Source organism: Amblyomma mixtum, chromosome 1, assembly GCF_055824585.1.
Source record: "Amblyomma mixtum isolate Tamu chromosome 1, ASM5582458v1, whole genome shotgun sequence".
NCBI lineage: Eukaryota > Metazoa > Arthropoda > Arachnida > Ixodida > Ixodidae > Amblyomma > Amblyomma mixtum.
The window spans coordinates 9,226,175-9,244,532 of record NC_143012.1 but is presented as its reverse complement, the minus strand read 5'-3'; the positions used below and the strand labels follow the sequence as shown (position 1 = coordinate 9,244,532).

Sequence of the window (18,358 nt, the reverse complement as noted above, 5' to 3'; positions counted from 1 at the left end):
ACGGGACGGGACGGGACGGGACAGGACGGGACGACGACCTGTATGCGCGCGCGACGACCTGTATGCGCGAGCGACGACGGGACGGGACGGGACGGGACGGGACGGGACGACGACCTGTATGCGCGAGCGACGACGGGACGGGACGGGACGGGACAGGACGGGACGACGACCTGTATGCGCGCGCGACGACCTGTATGCGCGAGCGACGACGGGACGGGACGGGACGGGACGACGACCTGTATGCGCGAGCGACGACGGGACGGGACGGGACGGGACGGGACGGGACGGGACGACGACCTGTATGCGCGAGCGACGACGGGACGGGACGGGACGGGACAGGACGGGACGACGACCTGTATGCGCGCGCGACGACCTGTATGCGCGAGCGACGACGGGACGGGACGGGACGGGACGGGACGGGACGGGACGGGACGACGACCTGTATGCGCGAGCGACGACGGGACGGGACGGGACGGGACAGGACGGGACGACGACCTGTATGCGCGCGCGACGACCTGTATGCGCGAGCGACGACGGGACGGGACGGGACGGGACGGGACGGGACGGGACGGGACGACGACCTGTATGCGCGAGCGACGACGGGACGGGACGGGACGGGACAGGACGGGACGACGACCTGTATGCGCGCGCGACGACCTGTATGCGCGAGCGACGACGGGACGGGACGGGACGGGACGGGACGGGACGGGACGGGACGACGACCTGTATGCGCGAGCGACGACGGGACGGGACGGGACGGGACAGGACGGGACGACGACCTGTATGCGCGCGCGACGACCTGTATGCGCGAGCGACGACGGGACGGGACGGGACGGGACGGGACGGGACGGGACGACGACCTGTATGCGCGAGCGACGACGGGACGGGACGGGACGGGACAGGACGGGACGACGACCTGTATGCGCGCGCGACGACCTGTATGCGCGAGCGACGACGGGACGGGACGGGACGGGACGGGACGGGACGGGACGACGACCTGTATGCGCGAGCGACGACGGGACGGGACGGGACGGGACAGGACGGGACGACGACCTGTATGCGCGAGCGACGACGGGACGGGACGGGACGGGACGGGACGGGACGACGACCTGTATGCGCGAGCGACGACGGGACGGGACGGGACGGGACAGGACGGGACGACGACCTGTATGCGCGCGCGACGACCTGTATGCGCGAGCGACGACGGGACGGGACGGGACGGGACGGGACGGGACGGGACGACGACCTGTATGCGCGAGCGACGACGGGACGGGACGGGACGGGACAGGACGGGACGACGACCTGTATGCGCGCGCGACGACCTGTATGCGCGAGCGACGACGGGACGGGACGGGACGGGACGGGACGGGACGGGACGACGACCTGTATGCGCGAGCGACGACGGGACGGGACGGGACGGGACAGGACGGGACGACGACCTGTATGCGCGCGCGACGACCTGTATGCGCGAGCGACGACGGGACGGGACGGGACGGGACGGGACGGGACGGGACGACGACCTGTATGCGCGAGCGACGACGGGACGGGACGGGACGGGACAGGACGGGACGACGACCTGTATGCGCGAGCGACGACCTGTATGCGCGAGCGACGACGGGACGGGACGGGACGGGACGACGACCTGTATGCGCGAGCGACGACGGGACGGGACGGGACGGGACAGGACGGGACGACGACCTGTATGCGCGCGCGACGACCTGTATGCGCGAGCGACGACGGGACGGGACGGGACGGGACGGGACGACGACCTGTATGCGCGAGCGACGACGGGACGGGACGGGACGGGACAGGACGGGACGACGACCTGTATGCGCGCGCGACGACCTGTATGCGCGAGCGACGACGGGACGGGACGGGACGGGACGGGACGACGACCTGTATGCGCGAGCGACGACGGGACGGGACGGGACGGGACAGGACGGGACGACGACCTGTATGCGCGCGCGACGACCTGTATGCGCGAGCGACGACGGGACGGGACGGGACGGGACGGGACGACGACCTGTATGCGCGAGCGACGACGGGACGGGACGGGACGGGACAGGACGGGACGACGACCTGTATGCGCGCGCGACGACCTGTATGCGCGAGCGACGACGGGACGGGACGGGACGGGACGGGACGACGACCTGTATGCGCGAGCGACGACGGGACGGGACGGGACGGGACAGGACGGGACGACGACCTGTATGCGCGCGCGACGACCTGTATGCGCGAGCGACGACGGGACGGGACGGGACGGGACGGGACGACGACCTGTATGCGCGAGCGACGACGGGACGGGACGGGACGGGACAGGACGGGACGACGACCTGTATGCGCGCGCGACGACCTGTATGCGCGAGCGACGACGGGACGGGACGGGACGGGACGGGACGACGACCTGTATGCGCGAGCGACGACGGGACGGGACGGGACGGGACAGGACGGGACGACGACCTGTATGCGCGCGCGACGACCTGTATGCGCGAGCGACGACGGGACGGGACGGGACGGGACGGGACGACGACCTGTATGCGCGAGCGACGACGGGACGGGACGGGACGGGACAGGACGGGACGACGACCTGTATGCGCGCGCGACGACCTGTATGCGCGAGCGACGACGGGACGGGACGGGACGGGACGACGACCTGTATGCGCGAGCGACGACGGGACGGGACGGGACGGGACAGGACGGGACGACGACCTGTATGCGCGCGCGACGACCTGTATGCGCGAGCGACGACGGGACGGGACGGGACGGGACGGGACGGGACGACGACCTGTATGCGCGAGCGACGACGGGACGGGACGGGACGGGACAGGACGGGACGACGACCTGTATGCGCGCGCGACGACCTGTATGCGCGAGCGACGACGGGACGGGACGGGACGGGACGGGACGGGACGACGACCTGTATGCGCGAGCGACGACGGGACGGGACGGGACGGGACAGGACGGGACGACGACCTGTATGCGCGAGCGACGACGGGACGGGACGGGACGGGACAGGACGGGACGACGACCTGTATGCGCGCGCGACGACCTGTATGCGCGAGCGACGACGGGACGGGACGGGACGGGACAGGACGGGACGACGACCTGTATGCGCGAGCGACGACGGGACGGGACGGGACGGGACAGGACGGGACGACGACCTGTATGCGCGCGCGACGACCTGTATGCGCGAGCGACGACGGGACGGGACGGGACGGGACAGGACGGGACGACGACCTGTATGCGCGAGCGACGACGGGACGGGACGGGACAGGACGGGACGACGACCTGTATGCGCGCGCGACGACCTGTATGCGCGAGCGACGACGGGACGGGACGGGACGGGACAGGACGGGACGACGACCTGTATGCGCGAGCGACGACGGGACGGGACGGGACGGGACAGGACGGGACGACGACCTGTATGCGCGAGCGACGACGGGACGGGACGGGACGGGACGGGACGGGACGACGACCTGTATGCGCGAGCGACGACGGGACGGGACGGGACGGGACAGGACGGGACGACGACCTGTATGCGCGAGCGACGACCTGTATGCGCGAGCGACGACGGGACGGGACGGGACGGGACAGGACGGGACGACGACCTGTATGCGCGAGCGACGACGGGACGGGACGGGACGGGACAGGACGGGACGACGACCTGTATGCGCGCGCGACGACCTGTATGCGCGAGCGACGACGGGACGGGACGGGACGGGACAGGACGGGACGACGGGACGACGACCTGTATGCGCGAGCGACGACGGGACGGGACGGGACGGGACGACGACCTGTATGCGCGAGCGATGACAGGACGGGACGGGACGACGACCTGTATGCGCGAGCGACGACGGGACGGGACGACGACCTGTATGCGCGAGCGATGACGGGACGGGACGGGACGACGACCTGTATGCGCGAGCGACGACGGGACGGGACGGGACGACGACCTGTATGCGCGAGCGACGACGGGACGGGACGGGACAGGACGGGACGACGACCTGTATGCGCGCGCGACGACCTGTATGCGCGAGCGACGACGGGACGGGACGACGACCTGTATGCGCGAGCGACGACGGGACGGGACGGGACAGGACGGGACGACGACCTGTATGCGCGAGCGACGACGGGACGGGACGGGACGACGACCTGTATGCGCGAGCGACGACGTGTATGCGCGAGCGACGACCTGTATGCGCGAGCGACGACGGGACGGGACGGGACGACGACCTGTATGCGCGAGCGACGACGGGACGGGACGACGACCTGTATGCGCGAGCGACGACCTGTATGCGCGAGCTACGACGGGACGGGACGACGACCTGTATGCGCGCGTGACGACCTGTATGCGCGAGCGACGACGGGACGGGACGACGACCTGTATGCACGCGCGACGACCTGTATGCGCGAGCGACGACGGGACGGGACGGGACGACGACGACGTGTATGCGCGAGCGACGACGGGACGGGCCGGGACGACGACCTGTATGCGCGAGCGACGACGGGACGGGCCGGGACGGGACGGCGACCTGTATGCGCGCGCGACGACCTGTATGCGCGAGCGACGACGGGACGGGACGACGACCTGTATGCGCGAGCGACGACGGGACGGGACGGGCCGGGACGACGACCTGTATGCGCGAGAGCGACGACGGGACGGGACGGGACGACGACTTGTATGCGCGAGCGACGACGGGACGGGACGCGACGGGACGACGACCTGTATGCGCGAGCGGGGACGGGACGGGACGACGACCTGTATGCGCGCGCGCGACGACGGGACGGGACGGGACGACGCGCGGGACTACGTAGTGGAGAGGGGGGCCTGTAGCGCGCACGGGCTTCTGTTGCGCTGGACGACGTGTAGAGCAGGTGGAAAGAGGGTGGCACCTGTGGCGCGCGCGGGCTGGACGGGGAGGTGTGGGTGGAGTCCTGTAGCGCGGGGGACTACGTGTAGCGCGGGACGACCTGTACGTGTAGCGCCGGTGGAAAGAGGGGGGCACCTCTCTGTACCTGTAGCATGGGTGGAGAAGTTGGTTGGTTTATGGGGTTTAACGTCCCAAAGCGACTAAGGCTATGAGAGACGCCGTAGTGGAGGGCTCCGGAAATTTCGACCACCTGGGGTTCTTTAACGTGCACTGACATCGCACAGTACACGGGCCTCTAGAATTTCTCCTCCAAAGAAATTCCAGCCGCCGCAGCCGGAATCGAACCCGCGTCTTTTGGGTCAGCAGCCGAGCACCATAGCCACTTTAGCGCGCGGGACTACGTGTAGCGCCGGTTGAGAGGGCGGCACCTGTAGCGCGCGGGACGATGTGTAGCGTGCGTGTGGGCACCTGTAGCGCAGGTGGAAAGAGGGGGAGGCGCCTGTAGCGCCGGTGGAGAGAGCGAGCACCTGTAGCGCACGGGACGACGTGTAGCGCGAGTGGAGGCGAGGGTATTTAGCCGGTGGAGAGGCACCTGTAACGCGCGGGACTACGTGTAGCGCGGGTGGAGAGGGCGGCCTGTAGCGCGCGCGGGCATCTGTAACGCGCTGGACGACCTGTAGCGCGGGTGGAGTGGGGGGGACGACGTGGCGTGCGGTTGGAGTGCGGGCACAGTGTTGGGGGAACTGTAGTGGAGGGGGCGCGGGACGACTTGCAGCGCGGGTGGAGGGAGGGACACGTGTCTAGCACTGGTGGAGGGGGCACGCGGGGTGACCTGTTGCGCGAGGTGTGGCGACCTGCGAGGTGTGGCGACCTGCGGGGCGGGCGACCTACGGGGCGCGCAACGGGTTCCTCAGCAAACCTGCGAGACAGCAAACCTGCGACGTGTAAGGCGAGCGACGGGGAGGCTGGGTAGTAGTCTCGTGGGCAACCTGTTCAACACGTTACCTGGTCTATGAAGGACCTGTTTATCATGCGACCTTAACGCGCATAACATAACATTCCTGTTCCATAACATTCGCATGTCTACTTACAGTTCAGTGGTGTGGCTGAATCCTCCGGATCGGTAGGAGTTCCTAGGGCACGTCCTGATACCTGTCCCTTTGAAAGCTTGACAATGACAATGGCTGCGGAAGCGGTTCCCCCGAAACTGGGTATGACGCATGTGTGTACCCTGGATCGAACCAATTTCCTGCGTCGTCGTCGTCCGCATTCACAATCCGCATTCACAGCATTAAATTTGCACGAATATGATTCAGTATAGGGGCCAGCGTTTCTTTGTGATCGGCGATTGAGCAGTGCCGTAGATTTCGGTGATTTCGTGTAAAGGGCGCCTGCTGTACCAGAATGCGAATCACCGGAGTTAAAAGGACGATGTCTTTAATGACAATCCCGTATTGCTGATGCCAGCAGTGCATCGACCAGTTGCTGGAGCATCGTGAGGACACTCTGCGGCAGGAGTCCCGATTCCTTGGCTTGACTTCCAGCAGCTCGCTCCACTTCCTGTCCATTCGAATACCTGTGCGAGAAGGGAAGGAAATGCAGAGAACAGGAAGAGGACAACTTGAGCAGTTCGATCACGTTAATGCAGTACACTCACGTTCTTTCTTAAAACTTTGTTTTAAAAGTTTCGCAATACGCCTGCGTCGACGAGTGGCTGGACGTGGCGGGTTTGTGGGGTTATCAGTCACCGAGTCTGCACGAATTATCCCTGAATCCACCTTATCACGGGCTTGCCTTGTTTACGAAAGCAACGATGCAAATTGAGTTCAGAAATTTGAAGGCTGTGGGGGAATGCGCAAAACAACTAAAACATCTTTGCCGGTGTTTTTCAGTGATGTGCTTGTGCATGAACAATCTGTCTGCAGCAGGCGCGAAAATTTTCATCCCGCGATCCGTTTCTATGTAAGTAGATTCGATCAGGAATCCGATCAGGAAGTCATTCCATTTGTTTAGCTGCGGCGAGCGTTTTCGACGATAACACTTTTTAGGCGATAAAAAAACGACGCTACAGCGACGCGCACAATACCGCGAAACTCTCAAGTTCGCGGTTATCAGCGTCGAACTTCATATCTCGCGCTCGCATCGGCGTGGCGCGACGCATGCTGCGTTTCGGCCGCAGCTTGCTCCTCGCGCCTCAGCAGCCACTCGTAACACGAGGAAGCCGTGCCGCACGGTAGCCGAGTGGGTAAAGTGTCGAGCCCGCACTCGCGAAGACCCTGGATCGAATCCCAGCGCCTGCAGCGCTTATGCCGCGATCGCAGCGGTGCGGGGACTGGTATTTCTTCCAAGGTCGTTCCGGGCTATTTGTGCCCGGCTGTACGCTCGGCCGCCGTGCGTGGTGGACAAGGCGAGGTAGTGTGTCTTTTAAGACACATTATCTCACCTCGCTGTCCCCCGGGTATCCAAAGGGCGGATGCCCGACGCTGCCCCCTGGTGTGGTTCCCTGGGTGGGTGCATTTTTTTTTTCAACGTAATATCGATGCGTGTTATGGGGGTTTTACTCACTTCACTAGCTGCAATAGGAACACTACGACATGAACACGAGGCACTCCGGAATTATTTCCATCCAAGAAGGTGCTTTTATATCCGTATGTCCTATAAAAAAGTAAAGAATTCCGGTAGAATTTTTTTTATAGGGCATACGGATAGAGAAGCCCGTTCTTAAAAAAAATAGTTCCAGAGTGCCTGGTCTTCATGGTGTCCTGGTTCCGTGGCAACATTAACAGACAAATATACACACCAGGCACTCCGGAACTATTTTTTTTTTGAAGAATGTACTTTTTATCCATACATCTTAAATAAAAAAAGTGTGCACCGAAAGCCTTACACGGCACCTTGAAAACTGACCCGGCGTCCTAAAGATGTCGCGTAAGGTTTTCGGTATAAAGTTTTTTTTTTTCGACGACTTAAGGATAAAAAATTTCATTCTTAAAAAAAAAATTCTGGAGTGCCTGGTGTTTTTATTCAACGGACCGTACACCGTAGGTACCGTGGAACACACCACTAGCATTTCATTTTGGGTAGAAAACAGCGCGGTCAGACGACGGACCGAGAAATAAGAATCACACAGCCCGAACTCGCAACTACATTCTTTTCCACAAAAAACATTTATAAAGAATAATCACATGCCTGAACAGCATAATAAATAAATAAAAATGTAGTTGCGAGTCAGCGTTCGTCTGTGCGTTTCCTTGTTCTCGGTCCTTCGTCCGTTCACGCTGTTTTCTGCCCAAAATGAACACATAGCAACTAGCGCAACTTATCCATTCTGCCATACAGATTCTGATACCCAATTTTCTTGCAACAGTTGCTACAAGCACCTTGATTGTTATAGTTCACGGTGCGCGCTCTGTCCTCATCCCTGTGTATTGCTCAGAATAGAGCTGAACAGAGCCAAGCTGGGCTGAAGGTGGAACGAACGAAGGTGTACTGCCGCTGTGCAAGGATGTTCCTCAGCTAGCTCCCAATTACTTAAGAATTCTCAGCACGTGAATAGGTTCTCATGCACCATGCGAACGTGTGGTCACTAATTCTACCTGCGATTACATGCGACGTAGTTTCCAGGGCTCCAATTATTCACACAGCGCGCACCATCCCACCCACTCCATATATATGAAGATTCGCACTTTTTTCCCCTCTGATATGTCACGTGTCCGTGTTTCTAATGGTACAATGATGCCAAATGCGCTCAATGTGTTCGAATGAAGCGTGAAGACTGCGGCGCGCAGCCGCGAGAGAACGTGTGAAACCATACAGAGGGAAAACCATGAAGAGAAAAAAAGAGCAGGAAAGGCCACCAACGAACAGCCACCCGGGGTAAGCCTTCTCCAGAGTTTTCCGCGCGCAATGAGAGCATAAAAATTCTTCCGTACAGCTGTGCTAACGAGAGATGCATGAAAGGGAACCTACTCAACGCAGGTTACGGCTGACTGAGGTTACGTATTGGAACAGTCCCTTCTCGATACCTAATTAAATCAGAGAGTTATCAACCGCCATTTTTTTAGCTTCCATCAGCAAGGGCTTCTCTCTCCAAAGAAACAACTTCAGAACGCTTCTGTTGGGATGAACGATCCCGTGCGGAAGTCCGTATCTAAGCAAATCACTGGGCCATGAAGCTGCACACGCAAAGAAAAGGAACCGAAAAGACAGGGAATAACACTAGCTACGAAGTTCAGTTTTAGAGGATTAAACAAGCAGCTGAACTTTCGAACCTCGGACGAATTATCGACGAATCGGACGAATTAGGGTGTGCAGTTACCCTCCCTCTAAGAAAGCACACTAGCATGCCATGTGGTCAAATTGAGGTGAGATTGGTACCAGATTAATTTTGTCGTGGAAAAAGTGGCAGGGTTTTAAAACAGTTTAACGGAGTAGCCGCATTGGTTTTGCTTCACTGGGTCTTCGTCGCTAATAGCGACGATATTAAGTCGACAGCAGTATGAGATGAAAAAGAAGAGATGGAATGCCCTGCGCGATTTTTTGTTGCCGTCAAACATGAGGAGTGATCGGCTGCAGCGACAGAATAGTGCTCCCGTGCACTGGCCAGCGAGGAAAGAACTTGAGAACGCGAAAATGAAGCTGACGGCTCTGGCCGTGAACTAGCGTTTTCGCTCTAAAACAGATTGCTCAGAGAACAAAACGGTCGAACCACCAGGTTTTCATATAAAATTGCTCATATCTCTTCGTATCGTGTATTCTTCGTATATTCTTCCTTCACCAGTATAAAAGCTAAGCAGTCATGGATAATTCGGATTGGAATTCGCACTTATACGCATGATGACCACTCCACCATTACAAAAAAAATTACCGACGATTACGTTACTTCCTAATGCGAAATTTGAGCGCAGCAAAAAGCTGTTTCACCTTTTCGATAGATTGAGGCAAAGAAATCGAGCAACACATGCATGCGCTATCACAGAGTTTTTTTTTTATTTTTCACACGTATTCCTTTAACAAAGATTCCACTAACAGCTCTTGACAGTCATGAAGGAAGCTTTGTGGTCGGAGAAATAGACTGATATATGTTCGACTTGGTACACCAATGCTTGATTCTCAAAGACGAGATCTATACAAGTGCCTCGCGAGGTTGTCACAGCCGTGGGACGCGTGACGAGCGAGAGGAACGGGATGTTCTCCCGCATAAGTGTTAGGAAATTGCTGTTTGTCTTTATGTCAACATTAAAGTCCCCCACTACTAACATCGGTGTGGATCGATGGACGGTTAATGCGAGTTGCAGGAAGTGCACGACGTCTTTCGTGAGTGCGGTAGGGGCGAAGTAGGCAGCTACTACCAGCAAGCCGTTGGGCAACTTTGCGGCGCACAGTTCGCCAAGTTCATGTGACGTGCCAAACATTTCGACTGGTATTGCAGAGAGACCTGTGCGGAAGTAGATAGCGACTCCCGCCGCTGTGTTGTGGTCTCTGCGAGCACCACAGCAGTATAGGAAATCTATGATTTCGAGAGGCTCTTCGGGATCCATCCAGGTTTCAGCAAAGCAAAGTACAGAGGAATGGCGCAGAATGTGATCGTGGTGTACGTCCTTGGCATGTGCGGCAAGGGAGCGTACGTTAAGAATGTGGTTGTGAATGATGAATCAAGTGCTGCCAGCGAATGACGCGTCCATTGGCTGTCTGCGTGTGTTACTGATGTGTGGTTAACATGTTAAGCTTCGCCTGTAGCATATCATTGCTGCACAGGCGATTCGAGGCTGCAGGCAACGCTACCCGTGCAGCAGCTAAGCAAGCCCCTTGTAAGAGTGGAACGCGACAGCGTCTTGCAAATGCTGCCAGGGAGTCCACAGAACGCCATCGCCAATTCGGCTGTACGCCTTGCCGGACGGTAAATTTATTTTTTGAGGAAAGGAAATGTATCTCTCTCGCATATCTGGGTGGACACCTGCACCTCGCCGTAAGGGGAAGGGGGAAGATGGGAGTGAACGAAGACGCCGTATTAGCTAGACGCGCCTTTGTTCATTCCAAACCATTCAGCTAGCATTACGGAGTGGCTAGCGTGCTCGTATCGCACTCCGGAGACCCTGGTTCGATTCCCCAACTCGACCAATTTCGTTCTCGGTTTTATAGATTTATGCGGTCTAACTAGAAAGGTTAATTAGGCTATTTCATATTTACATCATTGCATTTCTATCCATCGTGTTCTGTCATTAACCTGTCAATTGTTGGAACTGTCTAGGATGTTCGATACAACGTATATGAAACGAGCAACGTCTTACTGAGTGGGGAAGTGCGTGGTGGTGGAGGGAACGCGGCTTCGTACTTATGTTTTTTTTTTTCAGCAGCGTCTCCTTCCGCGGACGCTGTTGTCGCTGCGGCGCGCGTCTTTCTTTTCTTTTCTTCTGACCTCTTCATTCTCCTCTATATTAATTAGGCTAATTGATTAATTAAGCAATTAACTAAACTCAGTCCAACTTAGTTGCAGCATCACTATACGATCCCTTTGATTGGTTGCATGGTTACTAGGCAAAGTACAATTGGCGCCATTTGAAATTCGTGACGTCACTGTGACGTCACGAGCATTTCGACCAATTGAAAAGCATGACATTGGGGGCGGAGCTGGTTACGAGGCCGACGCCGACGACGACGCGAAACCCAGGAACGGACGCCAAAGAGCTGCGCTCTAAAATGTGACTGCCTTATTGTAGTTCATTAACATCACAGTCACAACAGAACTGTGGCAGTACGGAGACATCCAAGAAATGTTTCCACAGTTCTGCCCTTAGGGACTATGCATTTAGCTGACGCCGCGGCGCTCTGGCTAAAATAAACGCTGTGCTCACCGTGTGCAGGTTCTCGGTGAAGGGTGAGCTCTGCCGTCCAAATGTTCCGCCACTTCTGCGCTTCTGGTAGCCCGCAGCCGCGCTCACGTACAGCAGTGGCCTGCACAAATTCGTTATGGGGGGGGGGGGGGGGGGGTAGATAAAAAGCTGGCACAGGTACCCATAACAAGGAGATGGCGGGTACCCGTGGCGTCCTGCAGCCTCAAAAGTACTGCATACAGAGACAAGGAGAGAACGAAAGAAAAGGCAGAGAGCTTAACCAGCGAGTCCTAGGACAACCAGTATATCCGGAGGGTTGTTTCGCCGCCGGATAAGACATTGATCAAGGAGCATGAGTGTGTTTGGACAATACTACAGACGAGATTTTTACTAAGTCCTTACATACCCAGCAAACTGAGGTGAAACCGGAGTGTAAATGGTAAGAGGCCCGGCGACATATGATCATATCCTGTGGGAATGCAAGAAAGAGCCGCCCCCTGTGGCTCTGCTGGAAGATCTTTCTCTTGAGCAATGGGAGGCCGTGTTGACCAGCTCAGACCCGGCCGTCCAGGTCCGAGCCCGTGTAGTGGGCCGGTCAGTTTGCCGTCAGTCGAGAACTGATGACCATCTAGCACGGAACCATCTACACGCGATTTTGACGCAATAAAGTTAGTCCACCCAACCCACCTCTTTCTGATGGCTTACTGCTCCCCTTGCCCTCCCGGATCCCTCAGAGCGTCAGCGGAAAAAGCAAGGAAGAGGAACGAGCGTCGTCACGTGGGCGGCCCTCCTCTGCCCGCGAGTGTTCGAACGGTGGCCGCGCGGGCAGCGTACCGAGAGGAGAGAGTTCAGAGTGCGAAGCCGGACGTAGTGGACGGAGCCAAACGATAGATACGGGCATCTCAGGTGACATCAAGCTTTCCCCCGTGCCCGTTGCCTGCCTGGGGAACTTAAATAAACTGTTTGCCCACCGGCTATTTTTTGATGTGTTGTTCTTCGCGACCAGCACAGTGTTAACGCATTCAAGGTCTTGGCCTTGAATGCAGGGCCCCAGCCTCGCTGGAAACGTCACAGAATTAATGATGATTACGTGGGTAATCGGCGATGCGCTTATAACTAACTTGCCAAGTCACTCAAGGGATCGATTGAACAGCATGATCACCGAGGTAATCCAGCAAAGGAGAACGTTTGGTCAAAAAATTAATGAACAGAAAACTGAAATTATGTTCAAAGGTCTTGGAAGATAACAACAGTTAACGATTAGTAGTGAAGTGGTAAAGGACTTAGGGTGGGTGTTGACCGCAGATCCGAATCACGCGAGTGAAAGAACCAGAATAAGAATGGGGTGGAGCGCATATGTCAGGTTCTCTCAGATCACGAATGGCAGTTTAACAATATGCCTCAAGAAAAAAGTATACAGCAGCCGTATCTTACCGGCGCTCACATATGGGGAGAAAAATGGAGACTAACGAAAAGGGTACAAACCAAGTTGAGGACAGCGCGGCGATAGGTGTAACGTTAATAGAGCAGAGTCGGTCAATGAAGAAACGCGTGTCGAGACCTTAGTCGAAGTCTAGAAGAAAAATATGATAGTCAATTTGAGTAGTTAGGGAAAATACGAACCACGAATAGCAGTTCGGTTTGACTACGGTTCCGTGTTCAGATCCAGTGCTCACGGATGGCAGTGCTTCGAATAGCGATAATGGCTTAATGCCCATATATGCGGAATCGGTCATTCTCTCAGTTCAAAAATCCCTACGAGTCTTCCTACCACTTCTGGCGCCCTTATGCTGCTGTCAAGCGATGCGCCACTACAATTCTATGGAAGGTGCTGCCATCGGTGGGACTTGGGTTGCTTGTGTTGGGTTGCGACGCAGGTTGCTCTTCCCGAGCAGCCTTTCCAGATTAATTGAGCTGACATGATGGGCAGGTTGCTAGGAATATATATCATCAGCCTGACTACGCCCATTGCAGGGTAAAGGCATCTCCCATGTCTCTCCAATTAACCACCTCTCATTTGCCAGCTGTGGCCACCGTATCCCCGCAAACGTGTTTAGCTCATCCGCCCAGCTAACATTCTGCCGCCCCCTGCTACGCTTGCCTTCTCTAGGAATCCACACAGTTACCTAAGGACCAGCGCTTATCTTGCCTTCGCATTACATGCCCTGCTCAAACCTTTTTCTTCATTTTGATTTTGACTGGTCTGTCATTAACACACATTTTTCCCTCACCCCCTCCGCCTGCTTCCGGTGTCTTAACGTGACACCTATTATTTATCTTTCCATAGCTCGGTGCATTGTCCCTTTTCGTTAGCCTCCACAATTCTACCCCATAGGTGAGTACAGGCAAAATACAGCTGCTGTTTATTTTCTCTTCAAGGATATTGATAAACTACCATTCATGCTCTGAAACATCCTACCATATGCACTCCACTGCTCTTATTCTTTCAATTATTTAGCTCTCATGAACAGGATCAGGTGCCACTACTTACCCTAACTAGACGTGATTCCTTCCGTGATTCTAGAGCCTCGCTATCAATTCTTAACCGTGGAAATTGCGCGATGCGAGACGGTTGAACATTACTTTAGTTTTCAGTATTTTAATTTTTAGACCAACACCACTGCTATGCCTGTAACTCCCTGATCGCGGTTAGCAGTTCATCTCCTGAGTGACTAAGCAAGGTAATGTCATCAGCGAATCGCGTACTAAGTATTTTTCATGAACTCTTATCCCCAACTCTTCCCAATCCAGGTCTCGGAATACCTCCAGCAAACCGGTGGGAATAGCACTGGCGTTGTTGTGTATTCGCGCCTGACATTGGATATTGGAATTTTATTGCCGACTTCATTGAAAACTATTGGAGCTGTGCAGTGGTTATATACAGGGTGTCTCGCCTAAGACTGAGCACAATTTTAAAAAATAGGATTTTTTAGTTAGAAGGGCGCTTTTGCAGCGCAGCATTCTTAGCAATGCAATACATACGAATGCAGCTAACACGTGCTAAAAGCCTGATTAAACAATATTGAATAGCAAACTTTTTAATTATTATTGTTAGGCTCCTTAATAACTGAAAGGCGTGTAGTCCACCTTTAGTGAGAACCATATCTGTTTTTAGAATTTAGAAAACATGGTTACCCTCGGCGCTGTGGCCAATAAATTTTGGCTATTTCGGCAAGTTACGTGCCCTGGAGAGGTTGTCTTGCCTGCAAGTTTCTCGAAAGTGCATGTATTTTGAGGCGATGTAGCCAAAATTTCTTCGGCCACAGAGCGGAGGGTAACCATGTTTCCTAAATTAAAAAGCTGATACGGATATTATTTGCGGTGTGTTACATGTCCCCCAATTAAGTGTTACATGTCCCCCAATTAAAAGTAATAGTTAAAAAGCCAATTATTCAATAATATTTACTAAGCCTATTCAATAATGTTTAACCAACCTAACCCAACTGCTTCACATGAGGAACCCCGCACCATCATAGACTTATGCCTGAATTTCAAGCTCCAGAGTGTCTCCAAAGACGGCGCAAATATACTTGACCTCTTTCGAACCTCCCATCATCAACCTAAACCAACTTCCCAACATGAGGAACCAACATTTTCACAGAATATTACTGAATTGCAACCTTACTCAGCTTTTAACCCAGCCCACGCCCGTCACTCAAAACTGCAAAAATTCTTGACCTCTTTCTAACCTCACATAACCAACCAAACACAACTGGCCAAAGTAAGGAACCCCGAACCCACACAGATGAATTCAGAATTTCAACCTACTAAGCTTTAAAACCAGCCCAGGCGTGTGCTAAATGTGTCCAAATATTTTTAACAGACTTCGAGCCTCACATCATCAACCTAGCCCAAATGTCCGACATGAGAAACCAAGTGCCTTCATAGAATTTTGTCTGATTTTCAACCCCACTCAACATTTAACCAGCGCACGCGTGTCTCCAAAGTCTGTGCAAATATTTTTGTACTCCTCATAACCTCAAATCACAAATATAACCGATTGACCGACATCAAAAGCCCCGAACCATTCAAACTTTTCTCTCAGTTTCAACGTTACTCAGCTTTTAAACCAGCCCAGATGTCCCAAATGACTGCAGATATACATGACCACCTCCTCATCCCACATCACCAACCTAACCAAACTGCCTAACCTATGGAATCCTGGACTGTCAAAATCATATCTAAATTTCAACCTCACTCAGCCTTTAACCCAGACAAGGCCTGTCACTAAACTCTGCAAATACTCATAACTTCCTTCTAACCTCCCATACCCTACCTATTAAAACCACCCGATATGAGGAAGCCCGCACCCTCATATAATTTTCTCTGAATCTCAACCTTACTCAAGTTTTAACCCAGCCCAGGCCTGTTACTTGGGACTGTGCAAATATTTTTGACCTTCTTGGAATCTCACATGACCAACCTAGCCCAACTGCTCGACATGAGGAACCCCAACCTTCCCAGAATCTTGTCTGAATTTCAACATTACTCAGCTTTTAACCCAGCTCAGCTCTCTCACTAAGACACTGCAAAAACTCTTGACTTACTTCTAACCTCCCATACCTCACCTAACCAAACTGCCCAAAATAAGGAATCACGGACTGTCGTAGAATTTTGTCGGAATTTCAACCTTACTGCCCTTTTAACCCAGCCCAGGCCTGTTATTAAAGACAGTGCAAACATTTTTAACCCCATTCTAACCTCCCATACCCAATCTAACCAAACGGCCCGACATGAAGCCCGCAGCCTCATGTAATTTTGTCTGAATTTCAACCATACTAAGGTTTTTACCTAGCCCAGGCCTGTTACTAAGAGAGTGCAAATATTGTTGAAATTCTAACCACCCATACCCAACCTATAACCAAACTGCCTAACGTAGGAAATCTCGGACTGCCATAAAATTTTGTCTCAGTTTACACCTTACTCAGCGTTTAACCCAGCCCAGGCCTGTTACTAAATACTGTAAATATTCTTGACCTCCTTCTAATCTCCCATACCGAACCTAACCAAACTGCCTTACATATGAAAACCCGGACTGTAAGAGAATTCTGTCTGAATTTCAACCTTACTCCGCTTTTAACGCAGCCCAGGCCTGTTACTATAGACAATGCAAATACTCTTAACCTCCTTCTAACCACCCATACCCAACCTAACCAAACTGCCTAACATAAGGAATCACGGTCTCCCTCAGAATTTTGTCTCGATTTCAACCTCACTCAGCTTTTAACCCAGCCCAGGCCTGTTACTGAAGACTGTAAATATTCTTGACCTCCTTCTAATCTCCCATACCGAACCTAACCAAACTGCCTTACATATGGAAACCCGGACTGTAAGAGAATTTTGCCTGAATTTCAACCTTACTCTGCTTTTAACGCAGCCCAGGCCTGTTACTATAGACAATGCAAATACTCTTAACCTCCTTCTAACCACCCATACCCAACCTAACCAAACTGCCTAACATAAGGAATCACGGACTCCCTCAGAATTTTGTCTCGATTTCAACCTCACTCAGCTTTTAACCCAGCCCAGGCCTGTTACTGAAGACTGTAAATATTCTTGACCTCCTTCTAATCTCCCATACCGAACCTAACCAAACTGCCTTACATATGGAAACCCGGACTGTAAGAGAATTCTGTCTAAATTTCAACCTTACTCCGCTTTTAACGCAGCCCAGGCCTGTTACTGAAGACTGTAAATATTCTTGACCTCCTTCTAATCTCCCATACCGAACCTAACCAAACTGCCTTACATATGGAAACCCGGACTGTAAGAGAATTCTGTCTGAATTTCAACCTTACTCAGCTTTTAACGCAGCCCAGGCCTGTTACTGAAGACTGTAAATATTCTTGACCTTCTAATCTCCCATACCGAACCTAACCAAACTGCCTTACATATGGAAACCCGGACTGTAAGAGAATTCTGTCTGAATTTCAACCTTACTCTGCTTTTAACGCAGCCCAGGCCTGTTACTATAGACAATGCAAATACTCTTAACCTCCTTCTAACCTCCCATACCCAACCTAACCAAACTGCCTAACATAAGGAATCACGGACTCCCTCAGAATTTTGTCTCGATTTCAACCTCACTCAGCTTTTAACCCAGCCCAGGCTGGTTACTGAAGACTGTAAATATTCTTGACCGCCTTCTAATCTGCCATACCCAACCTAAACAAACTGCTTTACATATGGAAACCCGGACTGTAAGAGAATTCTGTCTGAATTTCAACCTTACTCCGCTTTTAACGCAGCCCAGGCCTGTTACTATAGACAATGCAAATACTCTTAACCTCCTTCTAACCACCCATACCCAACCTAACCAAACTGCCTAACATAAGGAATCACGGACTCCCTCAGAATTTTGTCTCGATTTCAACCTCACTCAGCTTTTAACCCAGCCCAGGCTGGTTACTGAAGACTGTAAATATTTTTGACCGCCTTCTAATCTGCCATACCCAACCAAAACAAACTTGTTTACATATGGAAACCCGGACTGTAAGAGAATTCTGTCTGAATTTCAACCTTACTCTGCTTTTAACGCAGCCCAGGCCTGTTACTATAGACAATGCAAATACTCTTAACCTCCTTCTAACCACCCATACCCAACCTAACCAAACTGCCTAACATAAGGAATCACGGACTCCCTCAGAATTTTGT

The 18,358-nt window shown here is 54.0% G+C and overlaps 1 protein-coding gene across 1 annotated transcript in view; it reads right to left on the bottom strand.

Moving 5' to 3' along the window:
* Positions 1–6,291: 6,291 nt before the first annotated feature.
* The window catches only part of LOC149365416 (uncharacterized), a 38,772-nt gene continuing 26,705 nt past the window's right edge, over positions 6,292–18,358 (bottom strand). Inside the window, exons 4-5 of the mRNA XM_089568621.1 lie at positions 11,726–11,825; positions 6,292–6,447 (exon numbers count right to left, since the gene is read on the bottom strand). Of these exons, the coding sequence (XP_089424747.1) occupies positions 6,292–6,447; positions 11,726–11,825 (256 nt within the window). The remainder of the gene's footprint in view (positions 6,448–11,725; positions 11,826–18,358) is intronic.